General features: G+C 39.4%; 1 protein-coding gene across 3 annotated transcripts in view; it reads right to left on the bottom strand.

Annotated features, from left to right (window-relative positions):
- The window catches only part of LOC124551359 (thioredoxin, mitochondrial), a 51,498-nt gene extending 36,337 nt beyond the window's left edge, over positions 1-15,161 (bottom strand). For all 3 annotated transcript variants that reach the window (XR_006967824.1, XR_006967823.1, XM_047126395.1), the window contains exons 1-2: positions 14,925-15,161; positions 2,681-2,863 (exon numbers count right to left, since the gene is read on the bottom strand). Coding sequence is in view for 1 of the 3 variants with exons in the window: in XM_047126395.1 (XP_046982351.1) it covers positions 2,681-2,863; positions 14,925-15,017 (276 nt within the window). In the remaining 2 variants the exon portion in view is untranslated. The remainder of the gene's footprint in view (positions 1-2,680; positions 2,864-14,924) is intronic.
- Between the last annotated feature and the right edge of the window lie 5,646 nt (positions 15,162-20,807).

The raw sequence follows: 20,807 nt of genomic DNA on the forward strand, positions 1-20,807 counted from the left end.
ATATGCAGCATTACTGGATTTTAATTCAAAACTTGCTCTAAAATGCTACTTTGTGTGTTTGTTGTCACGTTTTCCCCAGTAGGGCACACATCATAGATTCAGATTAAGAATCTACAAATCCTAAAAATGGCCCTCCACAACTGCAACAATCATTCACCATCACTGTCACTAATAAAAAAATGTTTAAAAACAGAGAAAAGACAAACTTTAGTATTATTATTTATGTTAATATTACACTTGTAATATTAATGTTTCAGTCTTAAAAAGGGCACTACAGAGTGGCTCTCTCCAATTTTCTTTGTGCTTAATAAGATTTGGAGATCAGAATACCCACATCAGTTTCCTACAGCAGCATAACTCTATTTTCAAGAAAACTCAAAAAATTGCCTCTGAAGATTAAAAGATTTCTGATTACTGTTACATATGAAACATTCGTACATTATCAACACATTTGTTAGTATCTTAGCAGATAGTGTAATCAATAATCATGTAAAAAGACAGATTGCTACTCACAATAAAGATAACATATAGAGTTGTGGGCAGGCACAACAAACAGACTGTTACACACTGAGCTTTTGGCTAAAGCCTTCTTCAGAAAAGAAAGGAGAACAACACACACACACACACACACACACACACACACACACACACACACACACAAATAAATAAAAATAAAAAGCAAGCTCACACACCTCACGCAAACATGACCACTATTCCCAGCTGCTCCGACCACACAAACTGGTGCGTTTTGAAAGCAGCAATCCAGAGTGAGGCCAGGAAGGGTGAGTGATGGGGTAGCAGTGTATGGATGGAGGGAGTTAAGAGTGGTGTCTGGTCGAGCATGCATGAAATATTCTCTACTATGCCATGCACAGCGTCAGGACGCTGTGGGGGGAGAGGCGAATGAGGAGTTGGAAAGGAGATGAGCAGAGGGGAAAAGACTGGTGGGTACATTGGAAGAGAGCAGTGTACAACAAGAGTGAGGGGACATGGATTGGGAGAGGGTGATAGGATATTGGGGGCAGAACTGCTGGTGGGAGGAGAGTGTGGGACATTAGGTTGTCATAGGCTGAGACCAGGATCATTTCTGGAGCAGAGAATGTGTCATAAGGATAGCTACCATTTACACAGTTCAGAAAAGATGGTGGTGGAGGGAAGGATCCAGATGGCTCAGGTAGTGAAGCAGCCATTGAAATCAAGTGTGTTATATTCAGCTGCTTGTTGTGCCACAGGATGGTCTACTTTGCTCTTGGCCAGTTTGGTAGTAGCCATTCATCCTGGTGGACAGCTGGTTGATAATCACACCAATATGAAAAGCTGTGCAATGACTGAAGCTGACCTGATAAATGACATGGCTGCTTTACAGGTGGCCCAGCCTCTGATGGTGTAGTATAAACCTGTGATAGGACTGGAATAGGAAGTGCTAGGTGGGTGGATTGGGCAGGTTTTGTGCGTGGGTCTTCCAAAGGGATATGATCCTTCTAGCAAGGGGGTGGGATTTAGAGTGGCATAAGGATGGACTAAGAGGATATGGAGATTGGGTGGGTGACGGGACACCACTCCAGGAGAGGTTGGAAGTATCCCGGGTAGGATATCCCTCATTTCAGGGCATGATGATAGGTAATCAAAGCCCTGGCAATGGGTGTGGTTCAGTTGTTCCAGTCTGGGATCGTACTTGGTGATGAAGGGGACACTCCTTAATAGCTTATTCATGGGGGTTGTGAGAGGACTGCAATGTTTGGGGGGATATGATAGAGGAGATCTGTCTGTGGAGTAGGTCTGGACGAGTGCATGTCTGTGAAAGCCTTTGTGAGTTCTTGTCACTACCATCACTAGCTGTATGGGAGGGGCTTCTTGGCGTGGAGGTGATGGCAGCTATCAAAATATTGGTAGGTTGAATGTGGCCAGATGAGTGGATGGGGCCACCAAAGAGGAGGAGGTCAATGTCCGGGATCACTGGGTTGAGAAGGACTAGGTGTTTCAGGCTGCTCCGCTGCTGTCACCCCTCCACCGAACTCAAACGGAACAATACGTTGAAAATGTTTCAATGTTTCCATTGGCACTCCATTTCCTAGTGTCCACAACTCCACTCACTATCTCCAAACGACAAAATAACAATTCCTAAAACAAAAATAGCAACAGTGACCTGCAAATTAAAAATGACAATCGATAAATAAACCCACAGCAACTGGAATACCGACATCCACAACAAAAATTCTACGCACTACAGTTTTTCTCAGATAGTACTTCATTACAGTTAACTGCATCATCTGTAAAAAGTTTGAGGTTGCTATTAATATTGTCTGTTAGCTCATTAATATACAATTTAAACAGTAAAAGGTCAACACACTTTCCTGAAGCACACCAGAAATTAATTATATATATGTTGACTCCCCATATAGAGATGAAATGCTAAGTCCCCCCACCAAGAAATCCTCAATCCAGTCACAAATTTTGTTTGATACTGCATATGACTACACTTACATTACTGAGCATGTTGTGGTACTGAGGTTAATACCTTATAGCTAACATATACAGCTTTATGAAATTATTGAATGATTTGTAATCACTCATTCAATAATTTGTAATAACTCTGTATTTCACTATAATTGATGAATCAAGAAGTTTGTGGGAATAGTGATATGTGAATCCACAAAAGCTCACCGGACGAGGTGCTTACCTCAAAAGTGTGCACAAGATCTACATTGTTTTCGACATCAACAACTGCAAGCACTATATCCTCGAGGGGTTCAACCAGTTCCTTGAGGCGTGGTGAGAGTATCTTGCACGGCTCACACCATTCTGCGTGAAAGTTTACAATGACTGGCAGGTCACTGTGCATCACTTTGTTTAGGAATTCTTCCTGAAATAACCAAATGAAAACAGTGGAATGAAGCTAAAGCATTTCACTTTTGTTACAATCTGATCATGAATGAACAAGTGTACATTTAAACTTTTCACTAAGACAACTAATTCAAAATTGGTAGTTGGCTGGGGAAATGTCTCCATCAAGCCATGTAAACAATAAGTGAAAAATTTATTCGGGCTACTTCCCTATTTATTCTCTCAAGGAGCACACAAAGGATGATCGGTTATCGGCCTCTGAACGTACTGTAATTAATCTAGTCCTGTCTTGTCTTCTTGATCCCAATGGGTCATAGTACTGGGTGGTTATAATTAAACCAACGGTGTTCCGAGCGCTGTATTGGAGGGTAAAGACATCACAGAATACTGGAACATCACAGGTGTGTTCATTAATCAGTTTGCTTGCACAGTATCCTGAAAAAATTATTGGTTTCACTTTCTACCATCACTTTAAACAGTCAGAATGTTAAATGTTTCCAGGTTTGATGTCAGTACACTTTCTGTCTCTCGGCTTGTGTTGATGTCTTTTCTGAAGTGACTGTTGATGTAGAGGGTTAAGAAGTTTGACATTTTCCGTACGAAACACGATGGCTATTGAGCAGCACAACAGTGCACTGCCGGTCAAGTTGTTTTATCAGAATGACAGCAATAGCAGCTATGTATTGCAGGAATATCACTGACGTAAACAGCTGTGAAGAGGTCCTGTGTCAATAAATGGGCTACACAATATTATCAGGAGATCTGGAGCAACAGGTGAATTATTTGGTGCAGCAGGGAGAGGAAGCCAGCCCATTCCCGTGGCAGTTTCTGATGAAGTTGCTGCGGCTATGGCCAACTACTGAGCGCATACTTCAGATTTTGCAGCCAGTGCTCCAGCTGTGTCACGGGAATTGTCTCTCCGGTGGTCAACCAATCAAAAAGTTTTGTGGTGATTTTTACACTGGTATCTCTACAAGATACAGAATGTACACCAAACGAAGCCCTAAGACAGGCTACAATGCCGTGACTTTGCCCGCATGCACGGAAATGGATGCTGTGTGGCCAGAGCACATTCTTTGGATGGGCAAGGCACATTTTACTCTGTCTGGTGTTGTGAATGCACAAAACTTATACATAAGGGATTATACTCCACCACGTGTGCAGGAGCATCCACTGTACTCAGCTTATGTGACTGTGCAGTGTGGTTTCACAAGCTCCTTTACTCTCGATCCATTTTTATTAGAAGAGTTTTCTTGGGGCTATTAGGTGAACACTGACATCTACACATTATGAGAACCTCATTGTGCAACATGTCATTCTAGCTTTGCTACAGGTCATTTTAGCTTTGCAAGAATACAACTGTGTTACACCACTATTTTTGGATGGGGCAGCACCATGTCTCACTTGCCGGGTGAACTATTAGCTTTACAAAACCTTCAGTAACGAATCAATCGTATCTTGGCAATTTCAAACTGTGTGGCCTCCAGATCCCCTGATCCAAATCCACTTGACTTCCAGTTGGGGGATATCTAAAAGATCATGTCTATCATGGACGTAACCGGACTCGTCCCGATCTGAAGGACAGCATACGAAGACATATTGCTCTGAAAACACTGGGTATGTTTTGAGCAGCTACTGAACATGCTGCATTACGGGCGGAGTGGGTTGCTGAGTTGGGAGACCATACTGAACACGTGTTCTAATTTGTGACTGTATCCTAATAAACATGCAAGAACCACCATTATCAAGTGTTTGATCATTTCTCCTCTTTTTCTACAACCACCCAACATTCTGACTGCTTACATTGCCATATTTTCACCTGGTGGCAGAAAATGGAACTATCATTTTCTTCAGCATACTTCACAATCACATCTATTAATGAACATGCCCACCACATTTCAGCATCCTGCAATGTATACAGCCTGCACTGCAGCACTTGGAACACTGTCATGCCTAGATTCCTCTGTTAAAGCTGGTTCTTCAAACTTTGTAAGTAGATTTTTACTGGCTAGTTTGGGCCTCTCAGCCAGTTCTGGTTATCCTACATCTCTGTTGGTCTCTACCACAGATTAAAAAAAATCTGATTGTTTGTGTTGCACCATTCAATATCCTTTGTTAGTCCTATTTGGTAAAGGTCCCACATATTTCAGCAATATTCCACGATATATTTTATAGTGTTTTGTAAACAGTGTCCTTGCATGCTACCAATGAACCAACACCTGCCATTAGTTTCACCTACAACAAGGCTATGTGATCACCCCATTTTAGATTCCTACAGTTCCAATTGTGACTCACTGATATTGTAGTCATAAGATACTACATTTCTTTGTTTTGTGACGTCTGCAATTCTACATTTGTGAACATTTAAAGCAAGTTACCAATCTCTGCACCACTTTGATATATTGTCGAGGTCTGAAGTAATATTTGTGCATCATTTTTACATAGTGCTCTAATAACTGCATCCTCTGCAAAAAGTCTGAGGCCACTTTTAAAAATGTCTACAAGGTCATTAATATGGTATAAAGTGAACAGCTAGGGTCAGCAACACACTTCCCTGGAGCACACCTGAAGTCACTTCTAATTTTGCTCACAACTCTCCATGTTGTATCCTCTCCATCAAGAAATCTTCTATCCAGTCACAAATTATGCTAGATATCACATATGATCGTAATTTTGATAATAAACACAGCTACTGTACAGGCAGAGCCAAATACTTTTCAAAAATCGAAAAATACTGAACCACCTGAGTGTTTTGAACCGTGGTTTTCAGGATGTCGTGTGAGAAAACTGACAAAAAATCATGATACAAAATTGAAGCTTACTTTATTTCTCTACATTTTACCTCTGTTATTTAAGCATTTACAATATTTTTCCATATGCTTTCCAATTCTCATGTCATGGGCAACTGCTGCCGGTTCATTATGTCACTAGATTACTGCATTCTTCAGTTCAGTGTCATTTCCAAAATGTTTTCCAGCAAGGAACTCTTTGGGCTTCACAAAAAAGATGAAAACTGCTATAAGCTAGGATTGAGTTTTCACTTTTCTGGGGGGTTATTATGGATGATGCCACTTGAGAGACTGCTGACAGATCTCTGGCATGGTGTGAGGTGCGCACTTCTCATCAGTAACAGTTTGATCAAGAAAACAAAATCTACATGTATATGCATGGTACATCTTCAAAAATTTTTGTGCTGGAGCAATTCTCTAGGTTCTGTTGGTTAATCACTGGGAAACTCACTCTACTCAAATTTTGCTGTAACTAAGATGTTCAGACACATTTCCAAGAAGCAAAGAATGAGGAATATTTGAGAACCATTTAGGGTTACATGTTTGCCTTGCAAGGTGTTGTCCTTTATTTAGTTTTTCAAATCACCTGTAATGAGTGATAGGAGCCCAGGCCAAGTGTTGTTCATCCATTTCTAACATTTTGTATAACTTTTGCACATTTCTTTCACTCACTGCTCCTGTCACTAAACTACCTTTAACTGTTGATAAATTTCAGGTTTCAACTTCTGATCATTAAAAAACTGATAAAAAACCTGCGATCTCATAGCTGGCAGTGCTTTGTATCATACAGTTTCTTTTTAAACAATGACAGAATGCACAATAACCACATTCTGACTCATAGCTTATCGACCATTTCAATCTTATCAATTGCTTGACACCTCAACTATAAGTTTGTAGTTACTTTTGCTCCTTCCATCATTCAAATTAGAATTACTATAAATAAAGCACCTTTACAGAGCTTTGTACAAAAGAAAACAGCTGCTAATATCCAAAAATATGAACCTTGGGGCCAGAAAAAGATTAATTAAAGATATGTTTGAAGAACAGCTCAGTAAGGATATGAAAAGCAGACAATGGCAAAGACAGAATGAAACAATTAGGCCTAGAAGCTTTTGAAATGCGATGTTACATGAGACTGCTGAAGATCAGACGAACTGATCGAGTTAACTATGATCATTGGGATTAGTCAATGAGAAGAATCTTCTAACATATAAAAATGAAAATTTGCTTGTTCATTTTTCCTCTATGGGTGCCTATACCATTCTTTCAATTACGATGAAACTTAGGCGAGTTGCTGTGCTCATGCATGAGAAGGTTCCTGTTGGGATAAGAACCCCCTACCACCCATAAAGGTGGGGTTGGAAAAGGGGTTATCTAGAAGCTTAACTGAGAAATGTCTGGAAAATTATCAGTCAAATTTTGTATATACATAACTTATTACTGGAACAAAGATATTGTGGCAGTAATATACCCCAACCAGTCCAAAGGGTTCAAGGACAATAACAAATCAGAAAGTCTCTGTAACATCTGAAGGAATTTCTACCAAAATTGGCACACACATTTACATACATGCTCCACAAACCACCATATGGTGCATGGCGGAGGGGAACTTTTCCACTACAAGCCATTCACTTCCCCATTCCACTTGCAAATGTAACATGGGAAAAAACAGCTGTTTATATACCTCCGCAAGAGCCCTAAATTCTCTTATCTTGTCTCACCTTTGTGGTCCTTACACAAAAGTATGTTGGTGGCAGTACAATCTTGCTGCAGTCAGCTGCAAATGCTAGTTCTATAAATTTTCTCAATAGCGTTTTGCAAAAAGATCCTTGTCTGCCCTTCAGGTATTCACATTTGTGATCACAAAGCATCTCTCTAACTCCCACATGTTGACTGAATCAACTGATACAAATCTATAGCTGGATCAGAATAACAAAGTAATTTATGTCTAGCTGTTTAAAAGGCTGCTACCAGAGCAATAACCAATCAGAGGATACTCTTAGTCGCATCTAATTTACCATTCCCATTGTCAAATCACTCATCTACTGCAGGTAGCAGTTACCAGTCAATTGCAGACAACACTTGTGACCAGTGCATAGTTGCAAACCACTTTCATTTTGTGCTCTCTTTCTCTGTGTAGCACTTTTATTTTGTGGTGAACCTTGATATGGAAGTGTGCAGAAAAGTGTGATTGTTAAACAGAAAGTTCAGTGACCTGCTCACCTCGTGTTTTATGTCACCAGACACTCGAATTTGTGTGGCATGCAAATATTTCAAGAAGGAAAGACAAAATGGAGCAAAGCTACTGTTTCTAATGATGGTAGAAAGAAAAGCAGACTCTTTGAAGATACATAAACACACTGTCATGAAAGTTTGTATGGAAAAGTACTGTTTGGAACTAGAAGGAACTGGTTCACCCAAGTTACAGACACCTACACTTTGTGAGGCAGAAATACTCAGTGGCAACATGAATTCTTTGTCAACAGTTGACAGAGCTCTCTGTTTCAGGTACAAAAAATAGTGGAGACAAAATTATAATGGAGAGAAGTGGTGCCATGCAGTGGCACTGTTGATTTCCAAAAGACTTTGTTAAGATACTATTCAAAGACGTTGTGTGGCGCGCTGTTCCATAAGAAACCTCATCTCACTACTAAGGGAAACCCCTCTGCACAAGTATGACATACTATGAGCACACGACAGTGAATGGTAAGTACTTAAGCATTTTATTATTATCTTAATATTGTTACTTATTGTATTCACACACAGGATTCAGATCCATCTGTGCACAAATTTCACACTGAATACGCCAACTAAATAGGAATCATTCTGGAATAAAATTTTCACTCTGCAGTAGAGTGAGTGCTGATATGAAACTTCCTGGAATGTTAAAAACGTGTGCAACTCTGAGACTCGGACTCAGGACCTTTGTCATTCACAGGCAAGTGCTCTACAACTAAGCTACCCAAGTGTGGCCAATGATCTGTCCTCACAGCTTTACTTCTGCAGGTACCTCATCTCCTACCTTCCAAACTTCACAGAATCTCTCCTGTGTAACTTGCAAGACAAATACTCCTGGAAGAAAGAATGCTGGGGAGACAAGATTTAGCCATAGGCTGGGTTATGTTTCCAGAACGAAATTTCCACTCTGGAAATTACATAAATTGATCTATGTTTATGTTGTAGTAAAGAGATGGTGAGAAACACACATATCTATAACATGGATATGTGCCATCTGAACTGTGTTACTGGTTTTATCTTGAGGATCAAAGATATCATCTGTAAAAGCAATAACATTGGCATCCATTTACATATGAAAGACTCACAAACATAACAGTGCATGAATGATTACCTTGATTTGTATCTGTCAGCTACAAACACCAGACCCATTGTATGTCATAAACAGCCATGTTGTTGTACAACATTTAGAATACCACTCAACTTATTTCAAAGTCAAGCTACTGAATGGTAGGTCCTTACGACTTCAAAAATTTCTTTTTTCCTATGACAGAAAGTACCAGATTCTCTTTCTAAGTATGCACTTGTGGCACTTACTGTTCATCGATTTCGGGGAAGGGAACCAAACAACGAGGTCATCGGACCCATAGAATTAGGGAAGGATGAGGAAGGAAGTCAGGCGTGCCTTTTCAAAGGAACCATTCCAACATTTGCCTGAAACAATTTAGGGAAATCAAGGAAAACCTAAATCAGGATGGCTGGATGCAGGTCTGAACCGTCGTCGTCCTGAATGTGAGTTCATTGTGCTAACCACTGCGCCACATAGCTCATTCTAAATATGCATTATCACATCCTGTAATTGTGCAACGTGGAGAGGTCTATTACTTGTTTTAACACTAGGTGGAAGCATATATACGGATGTGAAGATCATTTCATTTCATCTCATTGCATCACACAAAACAAGGCTTTCTGAAAAACTTAAAGTTGAGCCAACTTTGAGGTACAGGTGCCAGAGCTTAACTATAAAATTCAAGTTGTGAATAAGCATGTAGAAGAACTGTGGCTCAACTTTTAAAAAATTTAGTTTACCAAGTACTGAATAATTATGTACCCCTAGAAAAGTTTATGGTGGAGAGGACTTTCTTTGGTATACAGTCATTGTAAAGAAATTTCTAAAGGAACAGCAATTAATGAAGAATAATTGTAAACAAAGCATACGGCAACAGGTAGAGAGTGTGCGAATGAAAAGTGTTTGACTGTCAAAGAGGGTAGCACGTGAAGATTTCGACAACTACAATAGCATAAGCTTCCCTCAAAAAATCCAGAGAAACTCTCATCTGATATAAAAACTGTCACTTGTACCATAATCAGTGTCCATGAACTAATTTATGACACAGGAACTGAAACTGAGGCTAGAAAAGCAAAAACAGAAATGCTGAACTCCATTTTCAAGTGTTCATTTACAAAGGAAGCTGTGGAGGTTCTTCTCCAGTTTACTTCTCGCACCTCTATAAAGGTGAATGATAGAGATATTAGTGTCGGGAACATTGAGAAACTGCTAAAATTAAACAACTGTCCAGGGCCCAATGAAATCCCTGTTTTATTCTATACAGAATTTGCACTGAGTCTGCCCCTCTTTTAACTGTAATGCACCACGGATCCCTTGCAGGCGGGGGGGAAGAAAAAGGTCACACTTGTCTAGAACATGCGAAGCAGAAGTGATCCCCAAACTAAAGAGGTATCTGGAACATAACGACCTCCTCCTGCATGCCAACCAGTGTAGATTCAGTCATGTGACTCCCAACTTGAGCTTCCCTCCCATGTAGAGTTTAATTTCTAAAATTTTTGGTGCTGGAACACACCTCTTCCACCAAACAACCCCCCCCCCCCCACCCCCACCCCACCCCATCCTGCTCCTCCGGCCACAAAAACCACAAGTTTCAATTTTAAAAAACTTATGATAGAAGTTACAATGAGAAATCATTTTTTTTACAAAATATTCAGTTTTTAAAACATAATTTCTTATAACAAAACAATAAAACCAAGAGATTTAACCTAAACACCCAGATGCATCATATTGGTCACCCACTGCCATGTTGACTGGTACCAGAGCAGTGACAAGAAACAGTTATGCTGCGATTTAACGCACATGTACTATTTTAAATGTCCGGTGGCTTGTTCCAGCGAGTTAAAAAAAAAGGTCAATGAGAGGTACCAGAATGCTGTTTGGGTGTTTTTTGCCTGAAATTAAGCCCTGCTCCTGTGACATCCTGAAAGCAATCATGTGGATACAAATTTTAGAGATTAGATTCCGTTTTCATTCTATACACCCAATAATAAGATTATTCTCATGGGTGTGGAATAAGTCAGAAAGTAAAACATAAAACATCCGAATATAACACTCACTATCCTGATAATTTGTCAGGAGTTTGTCAAAATATGTCAATACACTACAGTAAACTGGAACTGCTAATATTTACAGAATTAATATATAGTCAGAATGAAACATAGTTATGTACTTTTAATACATTCAGCATACACAAAATACCTGGTCTTGAATGTTGTGATCAAGTGCTGTCAAAACTGAAACTTACCTGATACTTTGACTTAAGCTGGTCTAACAGTCCCTGTTAAGATATTCATCTATAGAGCAGAAGGAATTGCCTATCAAAATGTCTTTTAAACTCTGTTTAAATTGTGCTTTATCTGAAAATAAGTTTTTAATGGTTGCTGGCAATTTACTGGAAATGTGCATTCCTGAATACTGGACTCCTTTTTGAACAAAGGTAAGTGATTGTCTTTATTCATAGTATTGAGCTATTGGTTGGAAATAGACACACATTAATTTCAACAAATTTCATTAAGAAATAAATATACTGAGAAGCAGTGGTTAGAATACCAAGTTCATTGAACAGGTTTCTACATGACATTCTTGAATTTACACCACAAACGCTTACATGCTTTTGCACACTACAAGCTTTTGCTCAGTTTGACGAGTGATCCCACAATATGATCCCATATGACATAGTAAAATGAAAGTGAGCAAGCTATGGAAGTTTTTTTATATATTTATATCTCCTACATCTGACATTGTTCTAAGTGCAAATAGAGACTTGTTTAGGCGTTTCAGCAATTCTGCGGTATGCCCTTCCTAACCGAATTTATTATCGTGTTGTAATCCCATAAATTTAACACCATCAACCTCTTCGATATGCATGTCTTCATATGCTATACACATGGTGGAAGGAAATCTCGTACAAGTTTTGAACTGAATGTAGTGGGTCTTTTCAAAGTTTAATGACAGTGAATTAACTTTAAACTACTTATTCAGTGAAAATTTGATTCGTAGTCATTTTTAAATCTGTACTTGATTGCTATTTATTCCAATGTCTGTACCATCTGAAAACAAAACAAACTTCGCAACTGGCAATGTAACAGATGAGAGGTCATTAACACACGCAAAAAAAAAAAAAAAAAAAGCAACGGACCCAACACCACATGTAATTAATTCCAAAGACTGATTGCTTACTCCTCAGGTATTTCACAGTGGCACTCTTTGTTTCCTGTTAGTTAGGTAAGATTTGAACCATTTCACAGCACTGCCAGTGACACCACAATATCCTAAATTACTTAAGAGAATGCTGTGACTCACAAAAAGGATTTTGACAGGTCACAGAAAATGCCAGTAACCTCTAATTTGTTATTTAATGAATTAAATACACTCAGACTGTATGCATAAATAGCCTTCTCTATACCAGAATCCTTGAGGACAGGTGTAGGGTAAAACTGCAAAAAAACTTCCATTTTTTTAATTGTGTAATTTATTAGATTGATTCTTTAAGAATAACACTGAAAAGTTTCGAATTCTGGCTAGAAATATGTTTTTAAAAAGTGTGTTTGGACATCTGCGCTTGTGATGCCCTCTCTTTCTATGCTGTGATCCATATCTTTTCTATGCTAGAAGTTTTTTGTGCATTAATTTTTTCCTATTGAGATGCAGACCATGCTTAGTGAAATTTCGCCTACCAATAGCATCAATAGGAACCAAACCTATGTCTAACCCAGCAGCCACCTGGCACAGCCACTTACAGAGCTGTCCACAGCTGGGGCTGATCATACTGCACAAAAACTCGCACCAATTCGACATTTGTATGGTTTGTTGCAGAGGCTGTTTTTACCAGGTCACTTTCAATATTGTAGCCCTGATCCCTATCATCAATACTGTTTCCCGCTGCACCCACTGTCACAACATGATCCCGCTGTTTAAACCCTTTGCACAAAGACCCCTCTCAACCACCATCAGTGCCAACATGGCCTGGTCTACAGCTGTCAAGAGGTCGCCACTGCTCCACAGTATTCACTATTGTCACTAGAAAGCTAACAAAGATGAAAGAAGTGGTTCTATAAATGACCAAGTCAACTAAGTAATGAAGCTACGAGACGATGGGAGGGGGCGAAGGAGGGGGGGGGGGGGGGGGGGGATTTTAAGCTATGTATGTATATCTGGGAAGTACGAACAAACAAGTTACCTTCATTATACCAAAATAACACAGCAAATCCTTTACAAAAATGCTTACAATTATAAAAAGTACACACAGCTTTTTGCTCAAAAATTCTATTAATAACATTTAAAATATTTGTGTTAGGCTACATATGTTCAACTGCATGTTTAAATACATGTTATTATGAAAGGTAATATAATAGTACTGATTAATGTGAATGGCTGATCACTTCATAAAAAAATGGAAGAGCCAGTCACGTTAAATATTAATATTACCCCAAATAGCTGAGGGAGGATGTCGAACCCAACAAAATATTTAAACTTTACTAACATTTGTGTTGTTCCACACTATAATTTTATTAGTAAATAAAACACATATAGTTAAAGAATTGACCATACACTTTTACTTGGTATGGGAGCATAGGATGATGGGATCAGATCTTGATAAGATTTCAAAGCGATGCAAAGATTGGCAGCTTGGCTTATATGTTCAGTAATGTAAAATTATGCACTTCACAAAATGAAAGAACATAGTATCCTAAGAACTATAATAGCAATGAGTCACTGTTGGCACTGACTAACTCATACAAATACTTGGGTCTAACACACTGTAGGGATATGAAATGGGATGATCACATAGGCTCAGTCATGGGTAAAGCAGATGGTAGACTTCGGTTTACTGGTAGAATTCTGGAGAAGAGCAATCAAACTACAATACTGCTCAAGTGTGTGGGACCCATATCAAATAAGACTGACAGTGGATACTGAACGTATACAGGAAAGGGGAGCACGAATTGTAACAGGTTTGTTTAATACATGGGAGAGTGTCACAGAGGTACTGAAGGAACTGAACTGGAAGAGAGTAGACATTAACTATCCCGAGAAAGTCTGTTAACACAGATTTAAGAACTGGCTTTAAATAATATCTCTAGGAATATACTACAATCACCTATGTATAGCTCGCACAGGGTTCATGAGAATAGGATTAGAATTACACAGACAACTACATTGCAATTTTCACAGTTTACATACAACGTATGTAAAAAAAAAAAAAAATGCCTTGTCAGAGACTTGCCCATTATCTAATACAGGTTTCTTACATTTATCTTGCAGTTTTGGTTTCTGTGATGAAAAGTGTGTTAAATATGGTATGAATGTAAACATTAGGCTAAGCCACAGGTCAATCTGCTATCACAATTTTTATTTGTCATTCACATTCACAACCAAATTATCATCTTACAACCAAATCTAGACCTTGAGACATCCTACAGATTGGTTTGTCACTACAACCAAGATTTCGGGAGGGGGGTTCCAAAATCACATTCTAGCCTATCTCTGTGGCATACATCATGGTCAAATGGTAACACTTAATGGTCACTGCCAGTTGTTCATTAGTAGCAACAACTCTTCCTCCCGTTGACTTGTCTTGGCAGTGAGATATGAGCTTATAAAGAGATAGGATCATCTTGCACTGCCATATCCATGTTTTCTGTGTCTGATACATTATGCTTAGAATGGGCTTCTAAACTTTTATTTCTTTAGTCAGTCTCTGTATTGTGTGTCCCTTGGTTTTAGGTTTAGAATTACTATTCTTTTCCTGACCAAAATTTTGCTTTCTGCTTTTAATGCTAATGAAGAAATTTTAGGATGGTCCGAAAGCTCAAGAACTGAATATTTTTAAATATGTATGTCCACTTCAACCTTGCTCTACTTGTTTCCATTTCTGACAGCTATTAACTACCTACTTTTTCCTCTGTGATGGATATTATTGCTACAATGAACATTAAATTTGACTAGATCTATCTAGATAACATGTGACACACACATCTTCTCACCTGATTTTTAACTATAAGGGCCTTGGCAGCGGCAGGAGTACGTGAAAATGCTCGTGCCAATGGCCTCCAAGTAGGTCTCAGTACGGCCAACATGGTAGAAACTGCTCAGTTGGTCAGAAGGAAAACACAAACACGACACACAGGTTCAGCACCGCTGAAGTGGCTTCGCCATTCGAAGTCTTGTTACATAAGCCATAGTAAGCATAGCAATGCTACAGCAGGATGAGGCACCAAGTAGTACCATGACGGCGACACGTCTCACAAAATATTCATCGTACACCTGAAACAGAATAAATAGCTATGATTTTGTGAAAAATGAAAAGTTGTGCATCATCTGAAATGTCTGTGTTCTCAAGGTGGTTTATGGACTGCAGTGGAAACTGAGTGAATGTTGTAGTTGTGGCCTTCAGTCCAGAGGCTGGTTTGATGCTACTCTATCCTGTGCAAGCTTCTTCATCTCCCAGTACCTACTGCAACCTACATCCTTCTGAATCTGTTTAGTGTATTCATTTCTTGGTCTCCCTCTACGATTTTTACCCTCCACACTGTCCTCCAATACTAAATTGGTGATGCCTTGATGCCTCAGAATATGCCCTACCAACTGATCCCTTCTAGTCAAGTTGTGCTACAAAGTTCTCTTCTCTCAAATTCTATTCAATACCACCTCATTAGTTATGTGATCTACCCATCTAATCTTCAGCATTCTTCTGTAGCACTAAATTTCGAGAGCTTCTATTCTTGTCTTGTCTAAACTATTTATTGTCCACGTTTCACTTCCATACATGGCTACACTCCATACAATTACCTTCAGAAACGACTTCTTGACACATAGCTAAATCTATACTCAATGTTAACAAATTTCTTCTCTTCAGAAACACTTTCCTTGCCATTGTCAGTCTACATTTTATATCCTCTCTACTTCAGCCATCTGCAGTTATTTTGCTCCCCAAATAGCAAAACTCGTTCACTACTTTAAGTGTCTCATTTTCTAACCTAATTCCCGCAGCATCACCCGATTTAATTCAACTACATTCCATTATTCTCGTTTTACTTCTGTTGATGTTCATCTTATATCCTCCTTTCAAGAGACAGTCCATTCCATTCAGCTGCTCTCCCAGGTCCTTTGCTGTCTCTGACTGAATTACAATGTCATCAGCGAACCTCGAACTTTTTATTTCTTCTCCATGGATTTTAATACCTACTACAAATTTTTTTTTTGTTTCCTTTACTGCTTGCTCAATATACAGATTGAATAACATTGGGGATAGGCTACAACCCTGTCTCACTCCATTCCCAACCACTGCTTCCCTTTCATGCCCCTCGACTCTCATAACTGCCGTCTGGTTTCTGTGCAAATTGTAAATAGCCTTTCGCTCCCTGTATTTTACCCCTGCCATCTTCAGAATTTGAGAGAGGGTATTACAGACAACATTGTCAAAAGCTTTCTCTAAGTCTTCAAATGCTAGAAATGTAGGTTTGCCTTTCCTTAATCTATTTTCTAAGATCATCTACATTCTCTTCCGTTTCTATAATATTGTCCTCAAGATCACCACCCTTGTACAGACCCTCTATATTCTCCTTCCGCCTTTCTGCTTTCCCTTCTTTGCTTAGAACTGGGTTTCCATCTGAGCTCTTGATATTCATGCAAGTGGTTCTCTTTTCTCCAAAGGTCTCTAATTTTCCTGTGCGCAATATCTATCTTACCCCTAGTGACATGCACCTCTACATCCTTAATTTGTCCTCTAGCCATCACTGCTTAGCCATTTTGCACTTCCTGTCAATCTCATTTTTGAGATGTTTGTATTCCTTTTTGCCTGCTTCATTTACTGCATTTTTATATTTTCACCTTTCATCAATTAAATTCAATATCTCTTCTGTTACCCAAGGATTTCTATTAGCCCTCGTCTTTTTACCTACTTTCACTATTTCATCTCTCAAAGCTACCCATTCTTCTTCTACTGAATTTCTTTCCCCAATTCTTGTCAATCGTTCCCCAATGCTCTACCTGAAGCTCTCTACAACCTCTGGTTCTTTCAGTTTATCCAGGTCCCATCACCTCAAATTACCACCTATTTGCAGTTTCTTCAGTTTTAATCTACAGTTCATAACCAATAGAGTGTGGTCAGAGTCCACATCTGCCTCTGGAAATGTCTTAGAATTTAAAACATGGTTCCTGAATCTCAGTCTTACCATTATACAGGGTGATTCAAAAAGAATACCACAACTTTAGGAATTTAAAACTCTGCAACGACAAAAGGCAGAGCTAAGCACTATCTGTCGGCGAATTAAGGGAGCTATAAAGTTTCATTTAGTTGTACATTTGTTCGCTTGAGGCGCTGTTGACTAGGCGTCAGCGTCAGTTGATGCTAAGATGGCGACCGCTCAACAGAAAGCTTTTTGTGTTATTGAGTATGGCAGAAGTGAATCGACGACAGTTGTTCAGCGTGCATTTCGAACGAAGTATGGTGTTAAACTTCCTGATAGGTGGTGTATTAAACGTTGGTATAAACAGTTTACAGAGAATGGGTGTTTGTGCAAAGGGAAAAGTTCTGGACGGCCGAGAACGAAGGTGCTACTGTAACTGGACTACAGTATCTGGAGATGTTAGAGAATTGGCTGTTCCCCCAGCTCGAACAAGAAGCACAACAATTCATATTTCAGCAGGATGGAACGCCACCACATTGGCACTTATCTGCCCGTAACTACCTGAACGTCAACTACCCGAGGTGATGGATCGGCCGCCAGGCAGCCCGTGACAGAGCACTTCATCACTGGCCTCCAAGAAGCCCTGATCTTACCCCCTGCGATTTTTTCTTATGGGGGTATGTTAAGGATATGGTGTTTCGGCCACCTCTCCCAGCCACCATTGATGATTTGAAACGAGAAATAACAGCAGCTATCCAAACTGTTACGCCTGATATGCTACAGAGAGTGTGGAACGAGTTGGAGTATCGGGTTGATATTGCTCGAGTGTCTGGAGGGGGCCATATTGAACATCTCTGAACTTGTTTTTGAGTGAAAAAAAAACCTTTTTAAATACTCTTTGTAATGATGTATAACAGAAGGTTATATTATGTTTCTTTCATTAAATACACATTTTTAAAGTTGTGGTATTCTTTTTGAATCACCCTGTATAATCTATCTGAGGCCTACCAGTATCTCCAGGCTTCTTCCATGTATACAGCCTTCTTTTATGATTCTTGAACCAAGTGTTAGCTATGATTAAGTTATGCTCTGTGCAAAATCCTACCAGCTGGCTTCTTCTTTCATTCCTTACTCCCGTTCCATATTCACCTACTACGTTTCCTTCTCTTCCTTTCCCTACTATCGAGTTCCAGTCACCCATGACTATTAAATTTTCGTCTCCCTTCACTATCTGAATAATTTCTTTTATCTCATCATACATTTCATCAATCTCTTCGTCATCTGCAGAGCTAGATGGCATATAGACTTGTACTACTGCGGTAGGCGTGGGCTTTGTATCTATCTTGGCCACAATAATGCGTTCTCTACACTGTTTGTAGCAGCTTACCCGTATTCCCATTTTCCTATTCATTATTAAACCTACTCCTGCATTACCCCTATTTGATTTTGTATTTATAACCCTGTATAAACCTGACCAGAACTCTTGTTCCTCCTGCCACCAAACTTCACTAGTTCCCACTATATCTAACTTTAACCTATCCATTTTCCTTTTTAAATTTTCTAACCTACCTGCCCTATTAAGGGCTCTGACATTCCACACTCCGATCCATGGAACACCAGTTTTCTTTCTCCTGATAACGACCTTCTCTTGCTTAGTTCCCCCCCCCCCCTCCTGATAACGACCTTCTCTTGCTTAGTCCCCCCCCCCCCCAGAGATCCAAATGGGGGAATATTTTACCCCCGGAATATTTTACCTAAGAGGACGCCATCATCATTTAATCATACAGTAAAGCTGCATGCCCTCGGGAAAAATTACGGCTGCAGTTTCCCCTTGCTTTCAGCCGTTCGCAGTACCAGCACAGCAAGGCCGTTTTGGTTAGCGTTGCAAGGCCAGATCAGTCAATCATCCAGACTGTTGCCCCTGCAACTACTGAAAAGGCTGCTGCCCCTCTTCAGGAACCATACGTTTGTCTGGCCTCTCCACAAATGATACCCCTCCGTTGTGGTTGCACCTACGGTATGGCTATCTGTATCGCTGAGGCACGCAAGCCTCCCTACCAATGGCACGGTCCATGGTTTAATGGGGGGAGGGAGTGAATGTTATGATTATGTAAATTGATTGCATTACCTCTTGTTGGTTTCAGTAAATAATATTAGCATCACCTCTTGGTGATTTCAGTAACTGATACTAAACAGTTTTTTGTGTAGTCCTTATTGTTTCAACTCAGTGCAGTGTTTGTATTCTGTTCTTATTTAAGTTGTGATCTACTGCACGTGTCTATGTTGTTTGCTTCAAACATGGTAAATAATTGTCGATGAATTGATAGTTTGTATAATGCACTGTAACAAACTATAAACTGGGTGACTTGACCTGCTGGGAATATGAACATGACCAGTGCAGAAGCTAACAGCACTGTAGCATAGAAGATGTTAACACACAAAATCACCATTTATGCTAGTACGTAGGCCCACCAGCAAGGGAACCTGCTTAATATTCTATTTAAACTTACAATGAGAGCAAATTAATTTGTAGTCTGACGTTACTGAGCATTCTTTTGCAGGAATGCATGAAGTGGCATAGAAACCATATTTGTTAGCAAGCTTAAAACGAGCATCAGAGGTTTATAGGAGACATTAATTAATAACGTCTGTATAATTTCTTTTATACAACCTATGTAGATCAGAAAGGGCATTGATATCCTACCACCATCCTACGGCCAATACATTCTGCTTTATCATATTTAGTGAATATATTACAGTCTATTTAACTTAGAACAGGGGGAAAATGCTTATATTCGTTTGCTACGAAGAGTAGCTGTTGTACTTTGCTTGCTCAAGTTAGGCCACTCACTTCACTACAGCTTTGAAGACTACACTCTGTTCTAGATAACCATGTAACGCTACTGTATATTTCACTCGCCCTGAGAAAAATGAAAATACTGATACCGCATACGGAAATGTGAGATTGCAAGTTGATTAATCGATTAAGCAGAGAAAAATCTTCGGTGAGAGCGCTATAGAAGTCAAAAGCACAAGCCAACAGTAACTGTACACCTTTACATCGCAATTTATCGCAGGGCAAACACTAAACAAGATTAGAAGTTACAGAACTTCCACTCACATAAATGAACGTTCACATAAACTGAAGAACGAAACAGAGCAAAAGTATTCTCAAACTAAGGTTAGCGTAAAGGTCAATTAACACACTAACTAAAATTACGCTGGTCTTTAAATACAGTGCTTGTGAAATTTTTCCATAGAGTAACCAACCCTTCACTTATTTATTGTAACAATTTGTCTCTCCATACAGATTACTGATAACTGTTAGCGGTGAGAACATCGTTTTAAATACCACTGCGCAGCGTTAAAATGAGTGTATAAACACATACCTTGTACGTTATGGGTGTTGGAAACTGTGATTCCCTAGGAATTAAGATCAAAATTACAGTAACACACGAGGCTCCAGCTACTAATATTAAACTAATATTCTTGTTCGTCCTACGCGCTACAATACACAAGACGACTGCCGTCAACCAAATAGCGATTACGATAAACAGTCCGACTCCAACACCAAGTACGCGGGTAGTCATACTGCATTTAGCTTCAGATGTTTCAAAAGCTTGATAACATCGTGTCACTTGCTGTTCACTAACACAAAATTTACGCGCGATTTCCTAGCGTGAACAACTGCTTGATTGTTGACAATATTTAAAACTTTATGCAAGCAACATCAAGCAG

Source organism: Schistocerca americana, chromosome 9 (assembly GCF_021461395.2).
Source record: "Schistocerca americana isolate TAMUIC-IGC-003095 chromosome 9, iqSchAmer2.1, whole genome shotgun sequence".
In the NCBI taxonomy this organism is placed as follows: domain Eukaryota; kingdom Metazoa; phylum Arthropoda; class Insecta; order Orthoptera; family Acrididae; genus Schistocerca; species Schistocerca americana.